The 22,494-nt window shown below is 51.5% G+C and overlaps 10 protein-coding genes across 10 annotated transcripts; 3 read left to right on the plus strand and 7 right to left on the minus strand.

The window, feature by feature from the left end:
* Positions 1 to 641: 641 nt before the first annotated feature.
* Positions 642 to 2,956, minus strand: VTN77DRAFT_9268 (uncharacterized protein; the record flags this gene model as incomplete). Its single annotated transcript, XM_069425857.1, has 4 exons — positions 642 to 2,293; positions 2,340 to 2,615; positions 2,661 to 2,777; positions 2,836 to 2,956. 4 exons carry the CDS (start codon positions 2,954 to 2,956, stop codon positions 642 to 644), a joined length of 2,166 nt encoding a protein of 721 aa, XP_069274039.1.
* Positions 2,957 to 4,978: 2,022 nt separating this feature from the next.
* VTN77DRAFT_9269 (uncharacterized protein) lies at positions 4,979 to 5,953 on the minus strand (the record flags this gene model as incomplete). Its single annotated transcript, XM_069425858.1, has 1 exon — positions 4,979 to 5,953. The coding sequence occupies one exon, from the start codon at positions 5,951 to 5,953 to the stop codon at positions 4,979 to 4,981; it is 975 nt and encodes a 324-aa protein (XP_069274040.1).
* A 915-nt stretch (positions 5,954 to 6,868) lies between these two features.
* VTN77DRAFT_9270 (uncharacterized protein) lies at positions 6,869 to 7,510 on the plus strand (the record flags this gene model as incomplete). Its single annotated transcript, XM_069425860.1, has 1 exon — positions 6,869 to 7,510. The coding sequence occupies one exon, from the start codon at positions 6,869 to 6,871 to the stop codon at positions 7,508 to 7,510; it is 642 nt and encodes a 213-aa protein (XP_069274041.1).
* A 2,981-nt stretch (positions 7,511 to 10,491) lies between these two features.
* VTN77DRAFT_9271 (uncharacterized protein) lies at positions 10,492 to 11,841 on the minus strand (the record flags this gene model as incomplete). Its single annotated transcript, XM_069425861.1, has 1 exon — positions 10,492 to 11,841. The coding sequence occupies one exon, from the start codon at positions 11,839 to 11,841 to the stop codon at positions 10,492 to 10,494; it is 1,350 nt and encodes a 449-aa protein (XP_069274042.1).
* A 207-nt stretch (positions 11,842 to 12,048) lies between these two features.
* VTN77DRAFT_9272 (uncharacterized protein) lies at positions 12,049 to 13,212 on the minus strand (the record flags this gene model as incomplete). The annotated part of the gene is made up of 1 exon (XM_069425862.1): positions 12,049 to 13,212. One exon carries the CDS (start codon positions 13,210 to 13,212, stop codon positions 12,049 to 12,051), a length of 1,164 nt encoding a protein of 387 aa, XP_069274043.1.
* Positions 13,213 to 13,244: 32 nt separating this feature from the next.
* Positions 13,245 to 14,183, minus strand: VTN77DRAFT_9273 (uncharacterized protein; the record flags this gene model as incomplete). The annotated part of the gene is made up of 1 exon (XM_069425863.1): positions 13,245 to 14,183. One exon carries the CDS (start codon positions 14,181 to 14,183, stop codon positions 13,245 to 13,247), a length of 939 nt encoding a protein of 312 aa, XP_069274044.1.
* Positions 14,184 to 15,328: 1,145 nt separating this feature from the next.
* On the minus strand, positions 15,329 to 16,456 carry VTN77DRAFT_9274 (uncharacterized protein; the record flags this gene model as incomplete). Its single annotated transcript, XM_069425864.1, has 2 exons — positions 15,329 to 15,866; positions 15,921 to 16,456. The coding sequence occupies 2 exons, from the start codon at positions 16,454 to 16,456 to the stop codon at positions 15,329 to 15,331; spliced, it is 1,074 nt and encodes a 357-aa protein (XP_069274045.1).
* A 443-nt stretch (positions 16,457 to 16,899) lies between these two features.
* VTN77DRAFT_9275 (uncharacterized protein) lies at positions 16,900 to 17,313 on the plus strand (the record flags this gene model as incomplete). Its single annotated transcript, XM_069425865.1, has 2 exons — positions 16,900 to 17,114; positions 17,175 to 17,313. 2 exons carry the CDS (start codon positions 16,900 to 16,902, stop codon positions 17,311 to 17,313), a joined length of 354 nt encoding a protein of 117 aa, XP_069274046.1.
* Positions 17,314 to 17,384: 71 nt separating this feature from the next.
* On the plus strand, positions 17,385 to 18,845 carry VTN77DRAFT_9276 (uncharacterized protein; the record flags this gene model as incomplete). Its single annotated transcript, XM_069425866.1, has 6 exons — positions 17,385 to 17,404; positions 17,454 to 17,718; positions 17,770 to 17,952; positions 18,004 to 18,075; positions 18,141 to 18,372; positions 18,454 to 18,845. 6 exons carry the CDS (start codon positions 17,385 to 17,387, stop codon positions 18,843 to 18,845), a joined length of 1,164 nt encoding a protein of 387 aa, XP_069274047.1.
* Positions 18,846 to 19,583: 738 nt separating this feature from the next.
* On the minus strand, positions 19,584 to 20,983 carry VTN77DRAFT_9277 (uncharacterized protein; the record flags this gene model as incomplete). The annotated part of the gene is made up of 6 exons (XM_069425867.1): positions 19,584 to 20,204; positions 20,265 to 20,389; positions 20,442 to 20,461; positions 20,524 to 20,665; positions 20,715 to 20,881; positions 20,955 to 20,983. 6 exons carry the CDS (start codon positions 20,981 to 20,983, stop codon positions 19,584 to 19,586), a joined length of 1,104 nt encoding a protein of 367 aa, XP_069274048.1.
* Between the last annotated feature and the right edge of the window lie 1,511 nt (positions 20,984 to 22,494).

Below are 22,494 nucleotides of genomic sequence, written 5' to 3' on the forward strand. Positions count from 1 at the left end.
GTTAGTACAGTACAGTATATATGTACACGTACTTTGTGTGTTTGTGTGTGTATGTGCATATGTGCTGTGAAGGTCAGGTATGATTAGGCAGGAGTCCGAATCTGAATTCGAATCCGAATCTGAATATCTTCTGTCTCTATCTCTATCTTCTGTCTCTCTGTGTGCACGTACATACTGTATGTGTATATCAATAATGCCATCCATCCATTCAGTCATTCATTCAGGAACTGTACGTGAACAGGACGGAAAGAAAGAAAGAAAGAAATCCCAATCAAATAGTCGATCGACCACAAATTTCCTTCATGGCTACCAGCAACCTACCTAGAACCTAGACCCAGATTTGGATCTAGATATACGATTATTACCCAGAGTGGTATGTATGTAATGCCACCTGCGCCCTAATCTGATTCATGCTGGTGACGTGCGTGGACTACATGTATTGGGAAGGACTCTGAGGAGAGAGAGAGTTTTTTTTTTATTTATTTTTTTTAAATTTTTTTTAAGAGCTGACCGGATACAGTTGAGGGGAGTTAATTCCATGTATTCATGAATGCCACTCGCTATCATTCTTTCCTACTTTTAATCAGATCGATCCTTAGTCTAGACACGTCCTCTTGAGGTGTCCTCTGGAGATGTATGTCCTAGAACGGCACCTTCGTCCCATGGCGATAATGCCAGAACCGATCTTTCTGCAGCGGTTCAAACCTCTTGATCGTTCTCTTCTGGAGCGGCCTCGCTGGATGAAGGTTTTTCCTTTTAGTGAGAGTCCGCTTCTTCAACCCCAAGTGTCCATTCACGCACGGCTTGCTCCCCCACGCTGCGTCCGCTGCCGCCTCCCATGTCGCTGCCACGTCGACCATCATCGCCGGCTCGTAGAACAGTCGGCAGTCGGCCGGCTCGTAGACGAACTGCGCCGGCAGCCCGTCTGCCAGGTTATCGCGCAGGATGTTGTCGCGCACGTTGATGGACGTGTCGATCGCCCGGTTGAAGGCGCGCAAGTCCATCTGCGTCAGCGCCGTCCAGTTGTCCCAGTGCTGCTGCTCCGTCGTGCCGGAATTCAGCGTCAGCTCCGCCATCCGCTGCATGACGTCGAAGCCGTAGTTGTTGGCCCCCTTGGAGCCGCCGATTGCCTGGATGGGTCCCCTCGAGGGCCGCCCGCCCAGCGCGATGCTCTTGACTCCGGCCTGCACGCGCATGAACTCGGAGAAGATCACGCACGTCGACCCGCAGTAGCCGTCGTACAGCATGACGATGTCCTCCGCCGCAAACGGCTGCGTGAAGTTGCGCCGGCTGCCGTAGCCGGTGATCTCCATGCCCAGGCCGTACGTGGTGTTGGTGGTCGTGAGCGGGTCGTTGAGGTTCCACCGGAGGATGCTGGTGAAGTTGTCGCCGTTGTACTCGTGCGCACCGATCTTGTCCGCGACGGATGTGAAGGGCCCGTCGGTCACGTTCAGGTCGTAGCGGTAGTTGGGAACCATCAGGTACATGTCGATCATGTCCTCCGAGGCCGTGTTGGGATCAAAGTCCGCGGGGATGACGGCGGCGTACTGCTGCGCCATGACGGCCAGCGCCGGGGTGTAGCGAAATCGGTTGAAGCCATCCTGCTCGATCTGGGGGAACAGCTGCCGGAAAGTTTCGTAGGCCAGCAAAATGTAGCCGCCGCCGTTGGCTGACAGGTCGATGACCAGCTTGGTCTTGCCGGCAGCTTTGGCGTCGGCGAGGAAGGTCTGCAGGACGTCCTGGAATTCGGCTGGCGTGTCAGCATCGAAATTCAGCAGGCTCAGCACGGCCACGTCCGAGTTCCGGGTCGAATTGAGGAAGTAGCCCGAGATGACATGGTCGGAGCTGACCACCACGGGGGCTGGGTATCCTGGCACCGGGGTGGATGTCGCGGAGGCACTTGCGACAGCGGGCTTGTTTGTTGTGCGTGTGGCCCCCGTGCAGAATCGCTGGTACATGCTCTCTCCGTCGGTGATGCCATTGAAGCCGCCGATCACCCGGGCGATGGTGGGATACGTGCGCGTGGTGCCGTTCTGGAAGCCGATCTCTGTCTGGTTGCCAGGCCAGATGTAGCCAAAGCGCTCGCTGCCGGCAAAGTATCCCTGCCACGCGCTACTCGTCGCTGCGAATGGCTTCGAGAAAAAGAGCGAGTTGTAGCCGGCATCGGGGTCCTGGAGCACTCCCAGCTGCGCCCAGTCGTTCAAGAAGGCGACGGCATCTTGGCCGTTGATCGACGTGACGGGGGATGGGGTGAAGTTGCCGGCCTTACTGGCCACCAGGGCGTTGATATCGGCTGGAGAGTCAGAAGACTCAGAGAAAGAGAAGGAGAAGAGACATACAATGCACGTAGATCTGTGGCAGATCGGTCCCGTTCAGGCTCACAGACACTAGGCCCACGTTGCGGCTGAAAGTCATGGCCAGGGTCAGGAGATCGGGCAAGAAGCGGAAATGGCCGTCCTTGGCCAGATTGAAGGTCTGGAAGAGATCGGCCTCGAATTCATATTCGCCGGCGTAGGCGGAGTTGTTGACCTTGTCGTAGACCCCGTACAGTTCGGCCCAGATGTCCACGGCGGGCGACAGGTAGGAGGGCGGCGGGTTTTTCAGATAGGACACGTCTGAAGACGTCAGTCTGTGATGACTTCAAGCGATCTGGAACTGACCAGTCTGCCATTTGACGTAGGGAAAGATCGAGTCCAGCATATCGAGGGCCCCCTTCGCGTCCAACGGGACGGACTGCAGGCAGTCGTAGCCGAGTTGGCCGCTCACCGTGGGAATAGCTATTCATTGTCGGTAAATACATGTATATATATATATAGTAGAGTCAACATCCCCTACCAGCGTGCGAAGTGGAGATAACACTGCTGCGGACCTCCGCGCAGGCAGTGGCAGTTCCAGTGGGAGCAGCCGCATAGGCACCTGCCAGACAGCCTCCCAGGAAAAGCGATCGAAGCTGCATGAAGGCTGTTGAGGAAGGCTGTTTTCTTTCTTGGAATCGGACGAGAGCTGACAACGGCTGTGCCAGGAACAATGCAAGCTGCGTGCATTTTGGACAGTGGTATCGCTCGTTATATAGGAGGACGGATGAGTACGTAGATGTTGAGCAGATGCTTGTCGATGCTCTTGAACAGTTGCATCAATTTAGCCCAGAGGAAGGACAAGACGTTACACTGACAGCTCAAAGTTCAATAGAGCCTTCGTTGAGGTTGAGACAGGCGTCAGGTAAGCGTGAACGCGAGTCAGAAGTTGGGAGGCATGTTGCTTGTCGCAGAGTCGACCTTGTAACCCTGTCGATAACAACCTTATCTTCCGTACGACAAGTCATTGGGCAGGATATATTTAAACACAAGACATTATTATTTAAATGCAAGACATTGTTCCTGGGCAATGATCTCTGTGCAAGTATCAATTTCACTCACTTCACCGGTCTCCGATTATTATCATTATTGTGCTGCTCTATTGACTGAAAGGAGTCACCTGCTGCAACAATCGGCTCTATAGTAGCACATATAAAGTATCACAAAGTTCTTTTCTTTTCTTGATACAGCATAATAGCAATGCTGAAAACCGAGACAAAGAACAAAGCGGGTTTGCCGCTATCAGAAGACAAAGAAAACATTCTCCAGGTCATGCAAGTGATACCTTATTGAGTTTCATTTGTGGTACATTCTCGACTTCTTGTCTCAGAATGAAGCACTGCCACTCATGCGATGTTGCTATATTGCTATACCTGTGACACAATACTGGAATAAGGAGGTATCCACATGATTATCGGGTGTATCTTCTACAGTTTAAAAAAAGGGAGAGAGAGAAGAAGAAGAAGAAGAACAAGAAGTAGGAGGAAGAGGAGAGAGTGAAATACTTGCCTATCTAATTATCCGTAGGTAAAAATTTCCAGTCCAGGAACTAGTACCTATTATTTATTTATTATATACTTCTTTGGAATGGTTTTCAAAAGCACCAACTACAATACAAGTTCCTAGGTAATTGAAAATTAGTTAATAATTAATTGATTAAATCTATCTATCTATCTATCTGTGCTCAATCAATCAATCAATCAATCCATCAATCACTGTCAAAGGTTGACGTTGACGTGGTTCCAAACAACCAACCAACAAAGGAAGAGAACGAGATGATAATGGTTGGCCAATCCAACGATGGGACTGCACTACTGAACAATAAAATCAGGTATTAATTAGATTGAATTCATTGATTGAGCTGCACCTAACTGCAGGATATGTATGTACTGTACATGTACAGTACATATCTATGCATGCACATTCGTGAGTGTGGGTAGGTTGCTTGCGAAATCCACTATGTCCTGCTGTACCTGCATGACGTGGGCATAATATATGCACCATGATGTACTCTGCACATACTGTATGCGGACATGCATTCATGCATGCAGGTATCTATCTACTCAGGCAGACCTCCGAACTATCTATCTATCATTCTAATAAGATACTCGATGCAAGTGACAGTGGAATATAATATAAGGCCATGGCTTAAGACACAACCAAGGTGACGTACTACAAGTCCCAAAATCAAATATCTATTTTTCTTCTTTCTCATTAGTTAATTAGGTATTAACTCTGTGGTAGATGGATGGATGACACACGCGAGATTGGTAGGTGTTGCAGACAAACTGCCTCCCCTGAAAAGAACAATAAACAAGACAAGCATCAACCAGAGTAATAAATAGTACATACATACATCTCTCTAAATCAACTGAAAAGAGATCAACTGAAAAGAGCCAACAGATGAAAAAAAAAATCACAACACCCAACGCAAAACAAAAGCAAAATCATATCATAATCAAAATGACATGATAACCCTAAATTTAATCTCATCACAAAAATGTTGAGATAAATGTCGAGATAAATGTCACATTTCTAACTCCGTACGCCTCGTCAATGCGTCAATTCGAACTGCAGCAAGTTGCTTCTGCCTCGTCAATGCTCACCTCGGAACTGCTGCCTCATTAAATAGGATTCATAATCGGAGCCGTCGGTGTCGTACTCTCATCAAGACCCATCCTTGGTGGCGTCTTTTTCTTCGGCGTGGGCGTAGGCGTAGTCTCCTGCCTGGGCGTACTTCTTCCGTCACGACCGGGCGTGCTACCCCCCGCGCTGCTGGTCATTCCGCCCCGCTTCACCATCCTGCCCAGAATTCCGACCAGCTCGGCGGCATCCTCGAAACTCTCATCATCCATCCCTTCCTGCGCGTTGTAGACGTCCGCGATCGCCTGTTTCGCCAGCCGTCGAGAGGCATCCGTGTCGTGGAGACAGTCATACAGATATGCTGCGTACTCCAGCTTGACCGACAGCCGGAGCGGATGGGACCCTGGAAGCAGAGCGTCCGCGAGAGTCGCGGCGTAGCTGAAGCACTGCGTCGCCGTGGGTGTGTAGTCGAGGGCGGGAAGGAGAAAGGACGAGGCGGGTTTTGGAGGCTGGACTGGCAACAGACCGGGAGGGCAACTTGAGTTAGGCCTTACGGGTCCTCCCTCAAACGGTGGCGGCGTGATGGAGATCGAATCGCGATTGTAATCTTGGGCTCTCACACCATCGGTGGCGCCAGAGCTCGGAAGACTGGAGATGCCCGGCTGATGGATTGCGGGCTGGTTGTGGAAAAGGACAAAGATGTGGTAGAAAGACGCTCGCAGTTTGTAGGAGAGGACTTTCAGTTCCACATAATCCTGGACCATGGGCAGGATATACTGCTCCATAATCACCAAACCTTCACGCGAGAGCCAGATGATGTGGTGGTAGAGCTGGAGGGACTTGGTCTCTCTGGTGGTATCCAGCCGCCGCAGCTTTCGTGCCCGGAGGAGCTTTTTCGATAGGATCACCGACAAGCCTAGGATCTTGTACAGCATCGACGAGAGAAACGGGTTGTCATGGCTCGTGCTGGCGGCGAGGTGGCCCAGGTACTTCTGGTCGACTTCGGAGGAGGCCATCCAAATGGCGAAGAGAGAAGTATCTAATTCCTGCGAAAGACAAGGAGAGTCAGTCTCTAGGTCTGCTGCCATGATGGCGTCTGTGCTCTGCTTTGCGAGTTTTCAGTTCATCCCGTCAGGAGATGGAATGCATGCAAATCCGCATCATTTATAGAATTGATGTCGCCCGGTATAGCCGCCCGGGCGGCAAAGGAGAAACAACGGTGAAACTTGAAACAACTCAGGGATAGAAGGCGCCTACCTTCGTAGCGCGCGGTAACAACCGTATACCCTAGATTCATACAGCAAATCCTCGTAAGATAAGACCGGTCGTAGTTGATCGCGAATTTCAAAGTAGACTGACTCGTTGGGTTCGTAAACAGTACTGGCGCTTAGAGAGATCAAGCCGGCGCGTCACGATCCGAACCGAAGCACGCTCGATGGCGAAGCTGCAGAGGAATAGGGGATTGGTAGTGACAACTCCAAGTCGCGATTGCTTGCGATATTGGACAATCGCTTTGATTCGTGATTAGAATGTGGAGTCTTTCTGAAGGAAAGTTCCCAAAGATCTCACTGAGAAGATCCGGAGATCAATCAGGGGCAAAGATATTCGTACAATGATGAGTGTCAGAGTAAGCTTTTTAGGGGGAAAGCAGAGAAATGCAAAAAGCGCTGTTGTACAGTACAGACAGACTTTTGACGATTTGCGAGCCAGGTAGGTAATGTACAGTTTGCGAGGCGAGAAACGACAACTTCAGAACAAAAGAGCGGTCGTTATCCGATTCTTGTTGCCATTAGCTCCTATGATGATCTCGCTTTGAGGTTGCTCATTTGAAGAGGTGCGTCCAATGGCATACCTCGAGGCTCAACTTGATCCAATCCAGCCGGAAGGACCGGCGCGCCTGGATCTTTAGCCCACCACGCCAATCACGAGTGATGAAAAGGTCCAGAATGTCTATCGGGCACGAGGAAAGAGACGAGGAGGACGCGGCTGTGCAAGAGCTGGTCTCTCCAATTCATCGTGTGTGCATCAGACGTGGTGAGGCGTTCGTTGGGCCTGTCTATGCTGATGGTGCCAGCAAAATCAGGCACAGACAGTTCGCGAGTCGCGTCTTGCGACTGCAGACACTGCAGAACCGTTCAGCGATCAATTGCCGCTCGCGAAGACCCCGATTGCTTGGAAAGACATGGAGTGGGACGGAGTCCGATTCCCGAGGAATTGGCGTGAACAAAGCGAACTCGATCCCACAAAAACCGCGTGAGGAGCGAAAATATCCAGACGTCGCCCAGCCTGCTGCTTACGACAAAATCGCGGGCTCAAGCGCAAAGAGAAACATGCACGTCATACACAGTCTGGAGCCCCCTTCCAGTCGCAAAGTCTCACTCAGAGTCCCAGTTCCTTCCCCGCGCCCCCAGCGGCACAGTGGCGAGGGCGAAAAGAGGCTTTGCTTCTCCTTGTTGAGCTGGTCCTGCAGGAGAGATGCATCGAGAAACTACGTGTCAGAGCCAGGGCTCTCCATTATTTCCGCTAGTCTGGGCACAACATGCCTCTGCCGCGGTGGATCGGAGCAAGCTTAGGCCAGCGCCGGTCGAGCTCCGCGAAGCGCCTGTCCGCCGCTGTCCACTGTGGCACTCCCATCATTCGCCCTGGTCAACGGTTCAAGGTTGGTCCTGGCCCGCCGTTCTCCGTAGATCGGAAATCATCAGGTTAAGGTTAGCGTCCAGCCCATCCGCCCTGTCTAAGTTAGTTACCTAGGTCGGCGCTTGCCAGCGTGGCAGGATTCCGGACAGGGCACAGTTGACAGCGGGCTGACGACTGCAACCAGTTCAATTGTATGTACGGAGTACAGAGAACGGAGAGGAGGAAGGGTGATGTCGCCGTGGTTCATTGAATCGAATTCAAGATCCACTCGAATCTACTCCGGAGTGGTCTGAGCAGCTTTGCGAAGGCGGAAATTCGTTCATTAGCGAGGACAGGCGCTGCCGCGACGCTGACAGGCAAATTCGCCCATCCAAGTTGGTCACCGGGCCATGGACTATTCCCAGGATGGCTAGGAACAGTCTTTATCGTTAGTATTAATACAGGTACCTACAGGTACGAGGTAGCACGGAGTACGGAGCATTACTGTACCTGTCCATCTTGACGCAAGGCTGTGAAACTGCATGGTATACTCCGTACTCCGTACATCTTGCTGTCTGCAACAAGTGCAGGGATCTTGCAGGTATACTGTATGCAGGAGGCTGGTGGAAAGTACTCCGTAGAATACTCCGTACTAAGGGAGTTCTTCGGAGATAATAATGGTTACAGGCAAATCCATGGAAAGTGGGCGAAGGAAGATAGCCGGGCGGGCCGCCCGTGACCCAAGATCCAAGACCCGAAAGAGAAGGAGCGATGGACCCTATGCCTTCAACTTGTGCTCCTTCCTGCTTAGACCGCCCTGTTGACCGCCCGAGACATCTTCCATCGAATTCTGGAGGATTTCCTTTCCTTTCCTATTCAATTCAGAAATAATAACAATCCTGCAGACACCTGCATCTGCAGCTAGTTAATAGTCATGTCCGTCTCATCCGTTCCTGCATTGTTTGAAACAGTGGTTTCTGCTGCCAGTCCAGCCCAGCCATGCATGTCTCTCTCTTTCAAATTCAAATTCTGGCCCCTCACTCAGAGTGGATCACGAAGAGCGGTAAGTCAGTTCACCGCCAGATCTCCACGTCCCCTCCCGACGCGACGCGACGCGACGCGACACAACACGTAGAGCGTGTGTGTACTCCGTACTCCGTAATGATCCTCTTGATGATGGATGGCGATGAGCATTTGCAGAACCAATAATAAATAATAATAATAATAATGGCTTTCTACTGCAAACTCGAAGAGAAAGGGGGGAAAGAACGTAAAACGAAAGCAATTGGCTGAACTCAATTGCTTATTTATTGAACTCATTTCGTTAGACAACACGATATTGCCATATTGTATCGTAGATAATAAAATATATCATGCTTGTCTAGGCCATTCTTTATATATATTAAACATGATAACAAAGAATACACATCGTAAGAACACTTCAAACCCGCAATGACTATGCAAATCTCTATAATAATAATGCCGTAACATAAGAAATTCAACTGGACAATCTCTTCTTCCATCCTTCGTCCTTCGTCTTCATAAAGTTTCTTCTTTCTCGCCCATGTACGGAAATCTGATGATTTCTCCCTTCTGCACCATCGCTTCCAGATAGCTCGTGATCAGCGGATCGATTCCCGCCTTCATGGCCCTTTCTACCCACTCCGCGACGCTCAACTCCTCGAAGCGGCATCCATGCAAAGTCTCCATGTGCTGCCGGAACTTATTCATCGGGACCTTCTTCCCACTGGAGTGATGGACGAAGCGCGCATGCGAACTTTGGTTGATACTGGGCGCTGTCAACGCTTCCGGGACAATCTCAACTGCCACTTCGTGCACGTCAGAAGTCGAGGTAGCCCTCGAAATTTTCAAAGCGAGGAACGGCCCGGAGGAGGCGGGAATACTTCAGCAGCGCATTCAGGGCGTCTTCGTTTGGGGCTTCCTCACCGGTGACCGCACATGCGCGGTGCACACAGACTGCCAGGCCTGTCTCCTGCGCAACATTTTCAAGGAGCCGCTCACTGGCCCACTTCGTTGCTGTAAAGCCTTCGGAGCCATCGGTCTTCGGGAAGTGTGTTGAGACAGACACTGGAGGAAGGGCGGTGCTGCCAGAGAGAAGTGTAACCCGGTTAGAAGACAGAAAGTGAATCGGTATCGAACGAGGAAGCGCAAGCATGATCAAGAATCGGCTTGAATGCAAGTTCGGCACACGCAGCAATGAGAAGTTGTTGAGGCAATGTCCGTTGGCACCTGCATGGATGATCAAGTCGACCGATGATTGCAGCTTGATACATTCTGCTTCGGAAAGGCCAAGAGAAGGTGCGAGGAGACTGCCGGTATAGGTCAATATCTTTTCGGATTTTGGAAGGGCAGCTTGACTCTCGGGCGGAATAGCGACGCAGTGCACCTTGGTCACGCTGGGATCCTCAACAAAGAGACACCAGGATGGCGCTGCCCAGAAAACTCGTTGATCCAGTCAGCAACACTTCTCGGTTTTGATGCCTCTGCTCTTGTTCCCGCCGAGGCGCGGCTGTCATTTCCTCCGACAGTGCTGTCTCACGCGTCCAATCAATTGCTTCGTCTCGCTGCTCGTCCTTCTTGGAGCTAATACGAGCAGCCATTCCGCGCAGCGTGCTTGCCTCATACAGCTCCATAATGGAAATCGAGACTCCGATAGCTTCTTTGATAATACCCTGTAGTCTCACAAGCAGCATTGAGTTGCCGCCATGCATGAAGAAATCGGAATCGGGACGCAAAGGCGAAGAGGCTCCGGACTGTGGGAGGACCTTTTGCCATAGGAGCCGAAGTTCACCTTCAGAAAGCGTGAGGCGCTCAACGATCTTTGGTTGACGACTCTGTTCGGGTAGAGGCAGTGTCGCAATGGCTTTTCGGTCAGTCTTGCCATTTGCGTTGGTCGGTAGACGCTCCAAGGGGATGATCATCGATGGAACCATGTACTGCGGCAATGGGAGGTCTTTGGCGAGCTGCTGCAATTCGGTCTCATCCATGCTCTTTCCAGGCGCAAACACAACCTGAGCGACAGGAAAGCCGGGTCTCCTCGGACGGTAACGACAGCGTCAGAGATCAAACCCGATCCGGCCTTGAGAATGGTATTGGCCACATCGTCCAGTTCAATGCGAAGCCCTCGAATCTTGACCTGGCTATCACCATCGATCCGACCCAAGAAGACCAAGGTGCCATCCGGAAGCAGGCGTCCCTTATCCCCAGTTCGATACATGGTAGACCAACCTTTTGCGATGTCCTCAGCAGTTGCGTGTGGATCCGGGAGAAACTTGGATTTGGTCTGCTCGGGGTCCAGGTATCCAAGTGCAACGCCAGCTCCTCCGATGCAAATTTCGCCGGCAGAGCCAATTGGGAGTGGCTGACAATTGTCATCGACAATGTAGACGGAGTAGTTGGGCAACGCCTTGCCGACCAAGTTTTGGCCGTTGCTCGTGCCAGTATTATCCGAAGTCAAGGGGATGTTCTGGAACGTCGCAGCTGCAGTGATCTCCGTTGGACCATAGCAGTTCGTCAACCTCACGTTCGGGCGCTCCAGGCTCTGGAATGCCCGCACAAGCTGTTGGGTGACTGCCTCACCTCCCATGCAAACCTGGCGCCATGAGGTGTGCTTCTTCAGGAACTCTATACCGTACCGGAGCATCATGAGATATTCGGAAGGTGTTGCAATGGTGAATGTGACACCTTCTCTCAGCATCAGCTTGGAAAGCTCCACAGGGTCACCCCGGGATTCTCTTGGTGCCACAACCAATGTTCCGCCATTTGCAAGAGCACAGAAAGTTTGGACAATTGACATATCAAAGCCAAGTGAGCTCTGTTGCAGAACAATCTCCCGACCAATTGCCAGCTCCTCTGTCTTCAGAGCCAGATTATTGACAAAGTTGGCTTGGGAAAGCAAGATCCCCTTGGGAACACCTGTCGTTCCACTGGTAAAGAGCAGGAATGCAGGTTCGGTCGGACGTGCCAGATTTTTGACTTCTTCCTCTCCTTCAACGTGGGAAAGCTTGGAAATGTCGCTAATGTTAATGTTACTTTTGCAGGAAGATTGGAGTTGGAGGCCGATGTCATAGGTATCGGAATGGCACAGTAGGAGGCCTGGTGTGCAAGTATCAATCATAGCAAGATGCCGGCCTTGCGGCAAGCGAACATCAAGAGGAACGTAGATGCAGCCAATGCGTAGGATGGCCAGCATGCAAGCGATGGCGTCAGAGGATGGCTTGCACAAGACAGCCACCCGAGTGCCAGGGCTCAATCCCTTGTCAGACATGAATTTGGCAATGACGTTGACGTTTGCCCCCAACTGGGAGTAGGTAAAGGCTGTTGCTTCATCCTTGATGGCAATCTCAGTAGCATATGCCTGTTTGATGTCATCGAATCTCTCTGTAAGTGTTGTCGGCCAGCCATACTGCACTCGGGAACCCCTTCCGAGGCCAATGGCTTGGTCAATTTTGGCAGGATTCATCAATTGGCAGTCTTAAATCTTAGTTGAGACATCGGTCGATAAAGTCTCAAGCAGGTGAACGTACATGTCCACCACGAGCTCAGAGGCTTCAAGAGTGTAAAGCTGCTTGGTCGTGAGCTCTAGCAGACAAGTACCCAGAGAGGTCTCGGTAATGCCAAAACTGATATCGTAGGGGTTTTTGGCGTCATCTGCGGAAGAAATCTCCAATTGACAGTCGCTGAGTGGTCTTTGCAACAGGGCACCCATCCGGTAGTTGACTGCCACTTGGAACAGAGGACTGTGACCAGCAAACCTTGGAACTTTGAGCGTGTCCAACACAAGGTCAAACGGGACCTCCGAGTTCGGTAAGGCCGCAAAGACTTTCTGAGACGTGCGCCGTACCAACTCCTGGAACTCGTCGCTCCTCTTCACCTGGAAACGGAGAGGAAGGAGATTGAGGAAGAAGCCCACGGTATCCGCATAGTTGTTATCAGTCCGACTAGCATCAGCAACTCCAATGCAGAGATCTTCAAGTTCAAGGAAGCGAGCGAAGATGACCTGGATGATGGCGAGGTGGAAGTGGAACGGAGTAGCGTGGAGCATCTGGCTCGCCCGTCTAATCTTAGACACCAGGGCTTGGTCGATCTCCCTGCGCAGGACATGGCTCTCGTACGTCTGCAGAACATCTGGGCGCCTAGTCTGCGCGATGGGGAGCAAAGGCATTACATCTGGCAATGGGTTGTGCTTTTCCTGCCAGAACTGGAGTTGGCTTGCGAATTTTCCGTTCTCAGCAGCAAGCAGCTGCTCTCTTGAAAAGTCAGTGTACTCTTTAGGACCTCGATTCAGAGGTCGCATTTGGTAGGCCATGTCCAAGTCCCGCAGGAAGATGTGCCAGCTGACGCCGTCCATAACAATGTGATGATATCCAAAGATGATGGTGTGGCGGCTCTGGCTTTGAGAGACTATCGTTACTGCGAAGGTCCGGCCTTTCTCGAGATCCCATATATGGTTTTTCAACCGCTCATACTCCTGCTTGACACTCGTTTCGTCTCCAGACTGTACGTGGTTGAGGACATATGAAGGTGATGACAAGACCCCCTGCATGAGAATACCGCTCTCCGGCTGTTCAAAGAAGCAAGTCTGCAGAGACTCATGATGGCAAATTGTCGCGGCCAGGGCACGTTTGAGTCTGGACATCTGCAAAGTGCCAGTGACATCATAGGAGACTGTCACATTGTAAGTTGTCGGATCATGGGAGGTACTTTGTTAGAAACCAAAGCCGAGATTGAGGCGTAAGATGCCGGTTGAGTGTGTTTGATGCTCTTGTCAATCGCATCGTCGAGAGGGTTGCTATCAACGTCTGTCGGCATCGGTGTGGGAAGGCTGTCAGGTGTCTCTACGCCGTCGAGCGGAAGCTGAGTACTTGATTGCATGCTGCGCATCAGCGAGCTCTTCAGGGAGTCATCAACACTGCTGCTAGTGTCATCTTCCGTGTCTCTTTCCCCGACGTCGTTGACACTCTGTGAGGCCTGATTGACAGTTGCACTGGGGATGAGGCCGCTCTTGTCCGTGACTATATCTTCGGCCTTCCTGAAATCCGGCGCCGTTTCCTTCTGGGCCGTTTGAAGTCTCGAGGCAAGGTATTTCTTCGTCGCATCGTGGCAGAGCTGAGCCACAGTATCGCCTGAGAGGACCTTGAGGACGGGGACGTCCATCTGAAGCTCTTTTAGGAACCATCCTCTAATTTCAATGGCCAGTAACGAATCGCAGCCAAGATCGATGAGTGGCACATTGACATTGACACTGTTTGGCGCAAGCTGCATCATGGATTCCAATTTCCTTGAAAATGCGTCTTGCACCATTTGCAACGCAGACTCCTCGGAAACCACTTCCTTCAACGCTTGCTTGATGTTGGTAGCTGCCGATTCGGTCTGCATTTGCTTCTCCTGCATCGCCTCTTGGGTAACGAAGTGAGAGAATCGCGGATTGCTTTCCCAAGGCGGACGTACCTTTGCATGCGGAGAGTCCACAAACGGTTGGAGTCCAATGATAATCTCAGGCTGGCGCCCAGAGTCGGGTCTGCCAGCCAATATAGCCTCAGCAAATGAATGATGGATGTCGGACTCCGAAAGAGGCATGAAGAACAGTTTCCGTAACCGTTCTTCCATGGCTCGGCCTCTTCGTGCAATGTATCCGACATCAGTTACCAGGCCAATGTGCATGACAGATGCCGCCAGTCCTCTCTCTCGGCGCTGAGCAGCAAGACTGTCTGCACCCGGAACTCGTCGACGCTGGGAAGTTGCCACGATGTGATGGCCTTGTCTGCGTGAAGACCACTTGAGAAGAGGCAGGTGAATGGAAAGTGAGATGCCACACCGCGCTTCCGCAGCCCTTCTGCGATGCCGAGACTGCGGAAAATCTCCATCGATCGGGCGGTGGTCAGGTCCATCTTGGGCCAGCGAGTCGTGGTGAGGTTGCGCTCCAGCAGCACGCTCCTGACGCCATGGTGGGCGAGTGTCGTAGCGAGGATCAAGCCTACTGGGCCGCCACCGACGATGAGGACCGTACCAGAAGGGAGCCTCTCTACTGCATTAGGCATCCTGAGGCGTAGAGTGAGACATGTAAGTGCTGCGAAGAATCAAGCTGCTTGTTCGCAATCAAGATCATAGTTCTGTTCTGAGTCTATGGTCATTCAGATCATTATCAAACTCTCCAGAGTCGCTGTCTCGATGCAAGGAAGGTTGGCAGAGATTCCCACCACGCTCAATGGGGGCGACAATGCGGAGCACTGCGTATCGTGTTCCGTCCCCATGGTTTTGCAATAATGATTAACGCCTAGAGTATGCATGGGTGACAATTCCAGAAAATGCCGCGAATTGCTCGAGCTGTCCGGCCCGATGTGTTTGATGTTGCTCAGTCGGGGCGGAAAATTCGATCAATTTTCCGGCCTTGCAGCGTCTGCGCCTTACAGCCTCCGGTTTCAGTCTTCTCGAAGACTGAAAAGATTATCCTTTTGTCATTTTTCTTATTTTTTTTTCTCCGCATTGTTTCTTTTCATGGCTAACGACCACTGGACAGGGAAAAGCAGATGGCGGAGATATCGCGGACAATTCCTTGGCTCTCCAGCAAGGAGACTCCGAGACCTAACTTAGACCTAAACCTAGGGTTCAGGACTTGGGGCTAGGGCATAGGGCTAGGGCCCCTGGCACCGCTCGCCTACCTTCTTCCACATCTAACTTCCTCGCTCACGTAGTCAACAGACTTCAATGCGAATAATATACGCGGCTCTCTTGGTAGAAAGGAATTGGATTTTCTAGCAAACTACCTGCTGGACCTGATAGACAAGCTTCGTTCCAGACACCTCGCCCTTCCGGACAGCATCAATGCCGTCAATCACCCGTTCTAATCCACCGCTTCTCATCTGATGCGGATGCGGCTTGATCTCGTTTGCGTCCAGCAGACTCTGGGCAATCTGGAACCAGCTCCGGGCAAACTCTCTGTCTTGCGGTCTCGCATCCCGCTTGAATGGCCTTTTCCAATTGATAGGCTCGTTGTACATTGTCAGTGAGAGAATCCAGTTCGGCTTGACGCTGCGTCGGGTGTGGCCGCGGATGGGGAAAGGATCGAGACTTAGATACTGCCCTCCGGCACTGCCAATGGCTTCGTAGCAGATCTTCATCGATCCTGTGTCCGTGATGCAGTCGAGGGCGTATACAAGCTTGTTTCCAGTGAAGTCGCGGATCTGATCACCACAAGTCGGCGAATGGTAGTCAAATGCCTTCGCCGCTCCAAGAGATTTGACCAGGTCAAAATTGCGAGGCGAACAAGTAGTGACCGGAATCAGACCAGACCTGAGACAACTTCAGTAAGATAAGTCTTGGTTAGTATAACGCCTGCTCACTCACAGTTGAAGCATCTGGATGGCAAGCGTTCCCGTTGCCGTCGCTCCTCCGTATACCAAGACATAGCATGGTCCCGTTGCCGGTGACCCAGGGAGCCGCAGTTTCATCGCGTGATACAGCGCCATGCCGACGGTGGCCACTCCGACGCCCAGTGTGGCTGCGGCCTGGAAAGACATCTGGGGCGGGATCTTTAGAAGCAAATCTGCTGGCGCAGCGACAAATTCGGCAAACGCTCCATTCTGCAGTCTGTCTGGATTGTTGCCAAAGACGCATCCGCAAACGCGATCACCGATTGAGAAGTCCCTGGTAACAGCACTGCCGAGGGCGACGACTTTTCCCGCAAAATCGCATCCTACCGTCGCCCCTACAGTTGGTGAGAGGTCTGCGGATTTGCCGTCAAAAGGATTGATGGCGACGTAGGCGACCTGGACTAGCACTTCATCCGGTCCAATCTGAGGAATGGCGCTGAAGGGAACAGGCTCGATTTGGCCCGGCTTGGTGATCTTGAGCGTCTTCTGTGTCTGCGGTATCGACATCATGTTGAGCGTGTTGATCGTCGAGTTGATCGTCCGTCAAGACTTTTTTGAAAGCACGTCATAAACTGTAGATATGAATTATACATAATCATGTCAAAAATATCGCCTGTTTCATCATTGTCTTTCTTAACGGGCATTCGGCCGCAACGGGATTTTCAGAAGCAATTTGGCCCCAACGCGGTATATGTCCGCTCCGTGACAGAATCCCCATGACTTTCGCGATTGGCCCGGAGTCTTCCAGCATAGGCTTCGGAGAAGCTTCGATTGCATGGAATTAGTGTCTCTAGAGCTGCGATTCCACGTGACTGGACGGGAAATTCCCGAATCTCCGTAACATTAAGCTTAAGTAGGTACCTTGCAATCCTATTTTGCGGGTTTCAGGCCTAATGGATTCCCGTGCTAGCTCCTCATCTCCTTCTGTCTCATATCTCTGCTGAGAAAGGATCATGGAGTTCAGAAACGAGACTCAAACTCAACTAGTCATGAAGAATACACCGTTTCCGGACACGTTCGTGATCGTGTCTGCGGCAACCAGTCTCGCGATTCTCTTCTCGCTGGTTGTTTTCTACTCAGACAAAATCATATTTGGTACCTGCATCAAGGACGGGAGAAAGATCGAAGAGCTCCCTTCAGACGCTCGGGTTGCGAAATTCGTCCAAAGGTGTCTCTACATGTGTCTCCAGCAGCAACTGAGCCAACAACGCTAACAACCGTCCTCTAGCTTGCAGCTGTCTGACCAAGGAAAGACCCTCGCCGGAGATGAACCATATCTCATCCATAACGGCCGGTCTCGAGAGCTCGTCATTACCCAGCCGGACCATCTGCGAGACTTTTACAAGGATGACACCAAACACAAGTAGCTCCGTCTGCATCCACCTCCACGCAGAGGAGCTCACAGCATGCAGATCATCCCAAGCCACCCAACCTGAACATGGGCGAATACTTTGGAGGGTGTGTATCTCCTAACCCTAACCAATTCAGGCATTAACATCCACAACAGCATTCTCGGAGATGCCGTCGGTGTCAAGGCCGGGGAGCGATGGAAAATCATGCGCAAGTACTTCGACCCCGAATTCGCATTCCAGCCCAGCAGGCAGGCAATCCCAAAGTTCGCAGCAAGTATCAGCCGGTGGGTCGGCACGTTGCCTGCAGAGGCGAAATCGCCTCAGCCTGGAAGCTTTATTGTGGACGTGAAGAAGCCATGCCGGTTTTTACCATTCCAGCTAGTTGCGCAGCATTTATATGGCGATGTCTTCAGCGATGAGGTATGTTGCCACTTTTATAGGAAGAAGCAACGTCTTCGCTGACAGTTCAAGCTATACTCCACGCTGCTGGAGATCAACACTCTGCACGAGGTCGTACTGCACGATGTCATCATCAACAAGCGCGTGACCACCAAGTTGGGAAACTGGATGGATACGGCGGCGAGGAAACGGATGAGAGAGTATAACCAGAAGTGGGAAAGCTTCAACGTGGATATTATCAACCATGCAAGAAAGGTAAGCCTCTCTCAAATTTTCTGCTTGCATTATATATGCTAATTCCGACAGAACAACCTCGCTTGTCCACTTGAGCGCATCTATCAGGGTGTGGATCAAGCCAAGGAGATGACCAAGACCGAGGTACTGCACTTCCATCCATGTCCATCACTCCTGTCTGGCGTAGCTCACTAAGGTTGCATTTTCAGTTCCTCCACACCCTCGACGAGATCCTCTTCGCCAATGTCGACGTCAGCTCCGCCGTCCTCAACACAATCTTCACCAAGCTCGCCGCAGATCCAGCCTTCCAGAGTGCTCTTCGCGCTGAGATCGCGGCGCAAAAGGCGCAAGAACAGTACAATGTCGTCAAATACCTCGCCAAGCAGGACTCGCTGCTGAACTTTTTGATGATGGAGAGCATGCGTCTGTCGCCAGCATTCTGTATGCCCCAGCCTTTTCTTTTTCTCTGTCTTTTATTATCCCACCAAGCCCAAACTTCATACTCACATGCATCGCGTCCAGGGTTCTCCCTCCCCGAATGCACCGCCGTACCCAAAACCATCGGCGGCTACCACGTCCCCGCCAACACTCCCGTCGTCATCGACGTGCGGCGTCTGAACACTGACCCCGTCACCTGGGGCGCAGACGGACACGCCTTCCGACCCGAACGTTTCAGAGAGATGCCCCCGAGCAAGTGCCGGTACGGATTCATGCGTTTCGGCGCCGGAGGGGCCAGCGGCCGGTGTCTGGGCAAGAATATCGCAGATGTAGTATTCAAACTCGCGACGCTGGCTGTGGTGGAGCGGTATGCGCTTAGTACGCCGGGGGGATGCGATGGGAGCAGTGAGGTGGAGTTTACGCCTGTTCGACCTGTTTTAGGGTTGGTTGGTTTTGTTTGTAGTAGTTTGGTTTAGCCCATTATTAAGGGTTTGTCTGCTGGAATGGAATGGCCATGTCCTTTACCGTACAGGAGTACATATACATACGGAGTACATACGTCAATGTAGGATGACACGAAGCAAGGCTTTTTTTTTGTTATTTTTGCTGTTCCGCTAAGGCAGGCAGCTCCGCTGTAGTTGAAAAAACATCATAGTAAAAAAAAATAAAAAAAATAGGATATCGTATTAATCAGAAACATTATCCACATTCGAAGGACGCAGCAGACTACAATAAGTACTGTTTAAAAACATTTCAAATTATTGGTTGGGATTTTTTTTTTACGAATAATACTACCAAAAAAAAAAGACAAGGGGGAATGTTGTACAGTATGTATGTACATAATGGTGTCAGCCCAAAATTTATCTAGAAGTCTAGAGTCAATAAGTATTGCTCTTATATGATCTATAACTGTACAGTACATACATACTGTGCTTACTGTACCTACACCCGGAGACTGTGTTGTTGCAGTATGTACAGTACATTGCATCATGTTGTTAGGACATAAAAAAGATTACCTACTTGCTTAATTTTAAATAAGATGGGATTGCTATCTGAAGCAGTATATTTCAACAGCTCTAACCCTTGTTCTAAGTACGCCGACCAGGGTTAATGCAATCATAGGACGCTCTTAACCTTGATGTATCTCTCCACTCCTCTGTCTATCTAGTTCTTTGTAAACACACCCTTCCCGCTGGTCACCTTGACGAGCACCGTCATGAACCCCCCGCCAGACAGAAGACGCCACTCAGAATGGATACCTGCGTGAAGCCGCCGTACCGCGCGACGAGCGCCCCGTTGATAGGCGGACCGATCACCGCCGCCACACTCGCCACACCCAGTCCCATCCCCATGTACGTGCCGATGTTTCGCGGGTCCTTTGGCACACTGGCAAACGCCACGGACCCGAAAGAGAAGATGGCGCCGGACGTGAAGCCGAAGAAGGCGGTGAAGACGAGGATTCCGGCATTGCCCTGCACGCGCTGCCAGCAGAGGACGATGATGCCCGTGCTGATGGCTGCCAGAGCGAGCATGTTGAGTCGGCCGATCTTGTCGGACAGAATGCCCAGCAGGATTCGGCCCGGTAGGGACACGGCATTGAGAATAGCGATGAGGTAGAACGCCAGGCGCGAGCTCATGTACGACGGGAGGAAGAAGATGGGCGTGAACATGCCGATGAAGAGGAAGAAGAGTGCCGCGATGAGCAGAAGGTACGGGATCTCCTTGAACGCAGACGGCAGGAAGAACTGGCTCTTCCGCGGGGGCAAGCGTGCTCCGATCGCGATACACGCCGGCGCGAGAATAGCAAGGATGATGAAGCCGCAGATGCGGACGGCCTAGCCAAAGCCAATGTTTGGGAGCGCAAACATCTTATCCAGGGCGATGGGGAAGATGACCCCGCCGAGCGAGGTGCCTGCGATGGCAAGGCCCACTGCGGTGCCGCGCTTTTTGTTGAAGTACTGCGGTGTGGCCGCGTTGGCAGGACCCATGGTCATGCCGAGGGCCATGCCGCCGAGCAAGCCTTGGGCGAGGATGAACTGGTAGTACTCTTTGCAGAGACTGGTCATCATGACTGAGAAGACGTAGACGAGTGCTGCGGGTGCGATGACCTGTTACAATTAGGAGATGCTTGCTTGGCGGAGGGTTCATACTCACGATTCCTCCATATCGATCAAACAGCGGACCACCAAAAAGGCTGCCGATGAAGATGAAAAACAGCTGGAGAGATCCAATCCACGCAATGGCCGAGGGGCTGTAGTCTCGCAGCTGGTGACTCTCGTAGTACGTCTGGTAAACACTGCTCGCCGTCAGCATGTTGAAAGTCTCATGCATCAAGGTGCACTGACCCAAATGAATTGATGTATCCGAACGTGCAAAACATGGCTCCTGCATGGCACCTCCTTCGGGGAATGATAGGGGAGGAGGCGCCTCTTCGACGCTGCTCTCGTCTGAGAGAGCCTTCGCATCGAGCTCTGCTGGAGCCATAGCCTGGCCTTCGCTCTGAGGCAGCAGGCTGGTTGGGTGCTGGTTGTCAGAAGCCATGGCAGCAGATCAAAGAAAGCCACAAGCACGTGCACAGGACTCACGCTGCTTGCATGATGACAGGGAATTCCATGAGGTGAGGAATTAATTATTTGAAAGACAGCTGCCGGAGCTGTCGTTGAATCTCGGTGCCAGAACGGCCTGTGATTGGATGTCGAGCGTATACTTCATCTCGGTGTAATTCAGGCTTGTGATTGGGTGTCGGTGTAAGAAAGGCCGGTGGTTGGAAGTTTTCTGACAAATCTCGTAGCAGCGTCTCATGTGAGGAGGTCAACCTGGAGGGGGATTCATAGGCTCCAGCCTGACCTAGCCACCGTTAACAACCTGCAGACAACAATCAAGTAAAACATACCGTATTGTAGCTGGAGTGTGAGGATTGACTGAAATCAAGGCCCGGTCCAAATCAGTAGGCTTACGATCCCTTGTCATGATGACTTTCTTGTGCTCGTATTCCGAGACTGCGAGTACTACGCCAAGGCAATGATCTGCTGCTGTGATGAACATTTAGAAGTTCAGACTTCCAGTACCCCTTCTCTCCAGATGTTGTGGATCATCACGCAGAATTTCGCCATGTTCCAGCGCAGTTCCTGCGTCTCCTGGTCTTCGTAGATTAACCAGCAGCGCAGAATTTGTACCAAGGGGCAAATTGCTCGAATTCGAAAAAAGACGACTGCGGTAAGCGACGCTCACCATCCTGGTTGTTGTTGATGGCAGAAGACCGCACGCGGGCTAATGCCCTTCAACGCCTGCTGGAGCTTGTACTTCGTATTGTTATATATAATCACAATGGACATATTCCAGTGCCTGGCAGGCGTAAAAATACATTTATATCCTCCTCTATCGTAATGAACTCTGTCATTGCCTGCTCCAACTATAATTTTGTGCCGACGATCTTTCGTATTGGAAACCCATGAAGTCGAACAAGCCTACACGTCGGCTCATTTGATTGATCTTCAATCGAAAAAGGCTTTCAAACACGCCTCCACTATATTCAAGTCAGCATTTGTTCATTTCACGTTCAACCAATGAGCGCTGGATCAAACTTCTGTTTTCTAACATGGCGAATGCAGAGAGTCAAACGAAAACCCGTTGAGAACTTCTGTCCTGAGGGGACGATATTCGGAGTTGTCTTGCTCGCGGTAGAAGGACTTTAACCAGAAGTCATATGTCAGGATGGAGATGTTAGCCAGCTGTCACCAAGTGATGGAAAGAATCCTGTCTTAGATTCGTACGCACTATAGTCGCCGTCTGCAGATTTCGAGATGTTTTAATTCCGCCTCATCTGAGGTCGAAGCATCTTCTTTAATGCCGGCCCAAGTAGCAGGCTCCTCCCTCTTCCCCTGAGTCTGCCCTTCCGGATTGTCGCCCCGTAGCGTTGGATGGCCCGATTGAGTAGTTGCTCATCGTCGTAGGTGACAGTGTTATAGAGGAGAGCATGGCAGCTGGAGCCATTCCTCACAAATGCGGTACAGTGCAAAGTGCTGCTAAGGAGAAGGCCAGCCAAATGCGGCGACTAGCAGGGACCCTGCCAGTTGACCCGTCTGAGGGCTTTGAAGAAACTATGTGGACACCTGCAGGACCATT

This window comes from Rasamsonia byssochlamydoides, assembly GCF_041956645.1.
Source record: "Rasamsonia byssochlamydoides strain NRRL 3658 unplaced genomic scaffold VTN77scaffold_85, whole genome shotgun sequence".
Taxonomy (NCBI): Eukaryota; Fungi; Ascomycota; class Eurotiomycetes; order Eurotiales; family Trichocomaceae; genus Rasamsonia; species Rasamsonia byssochlamydoides.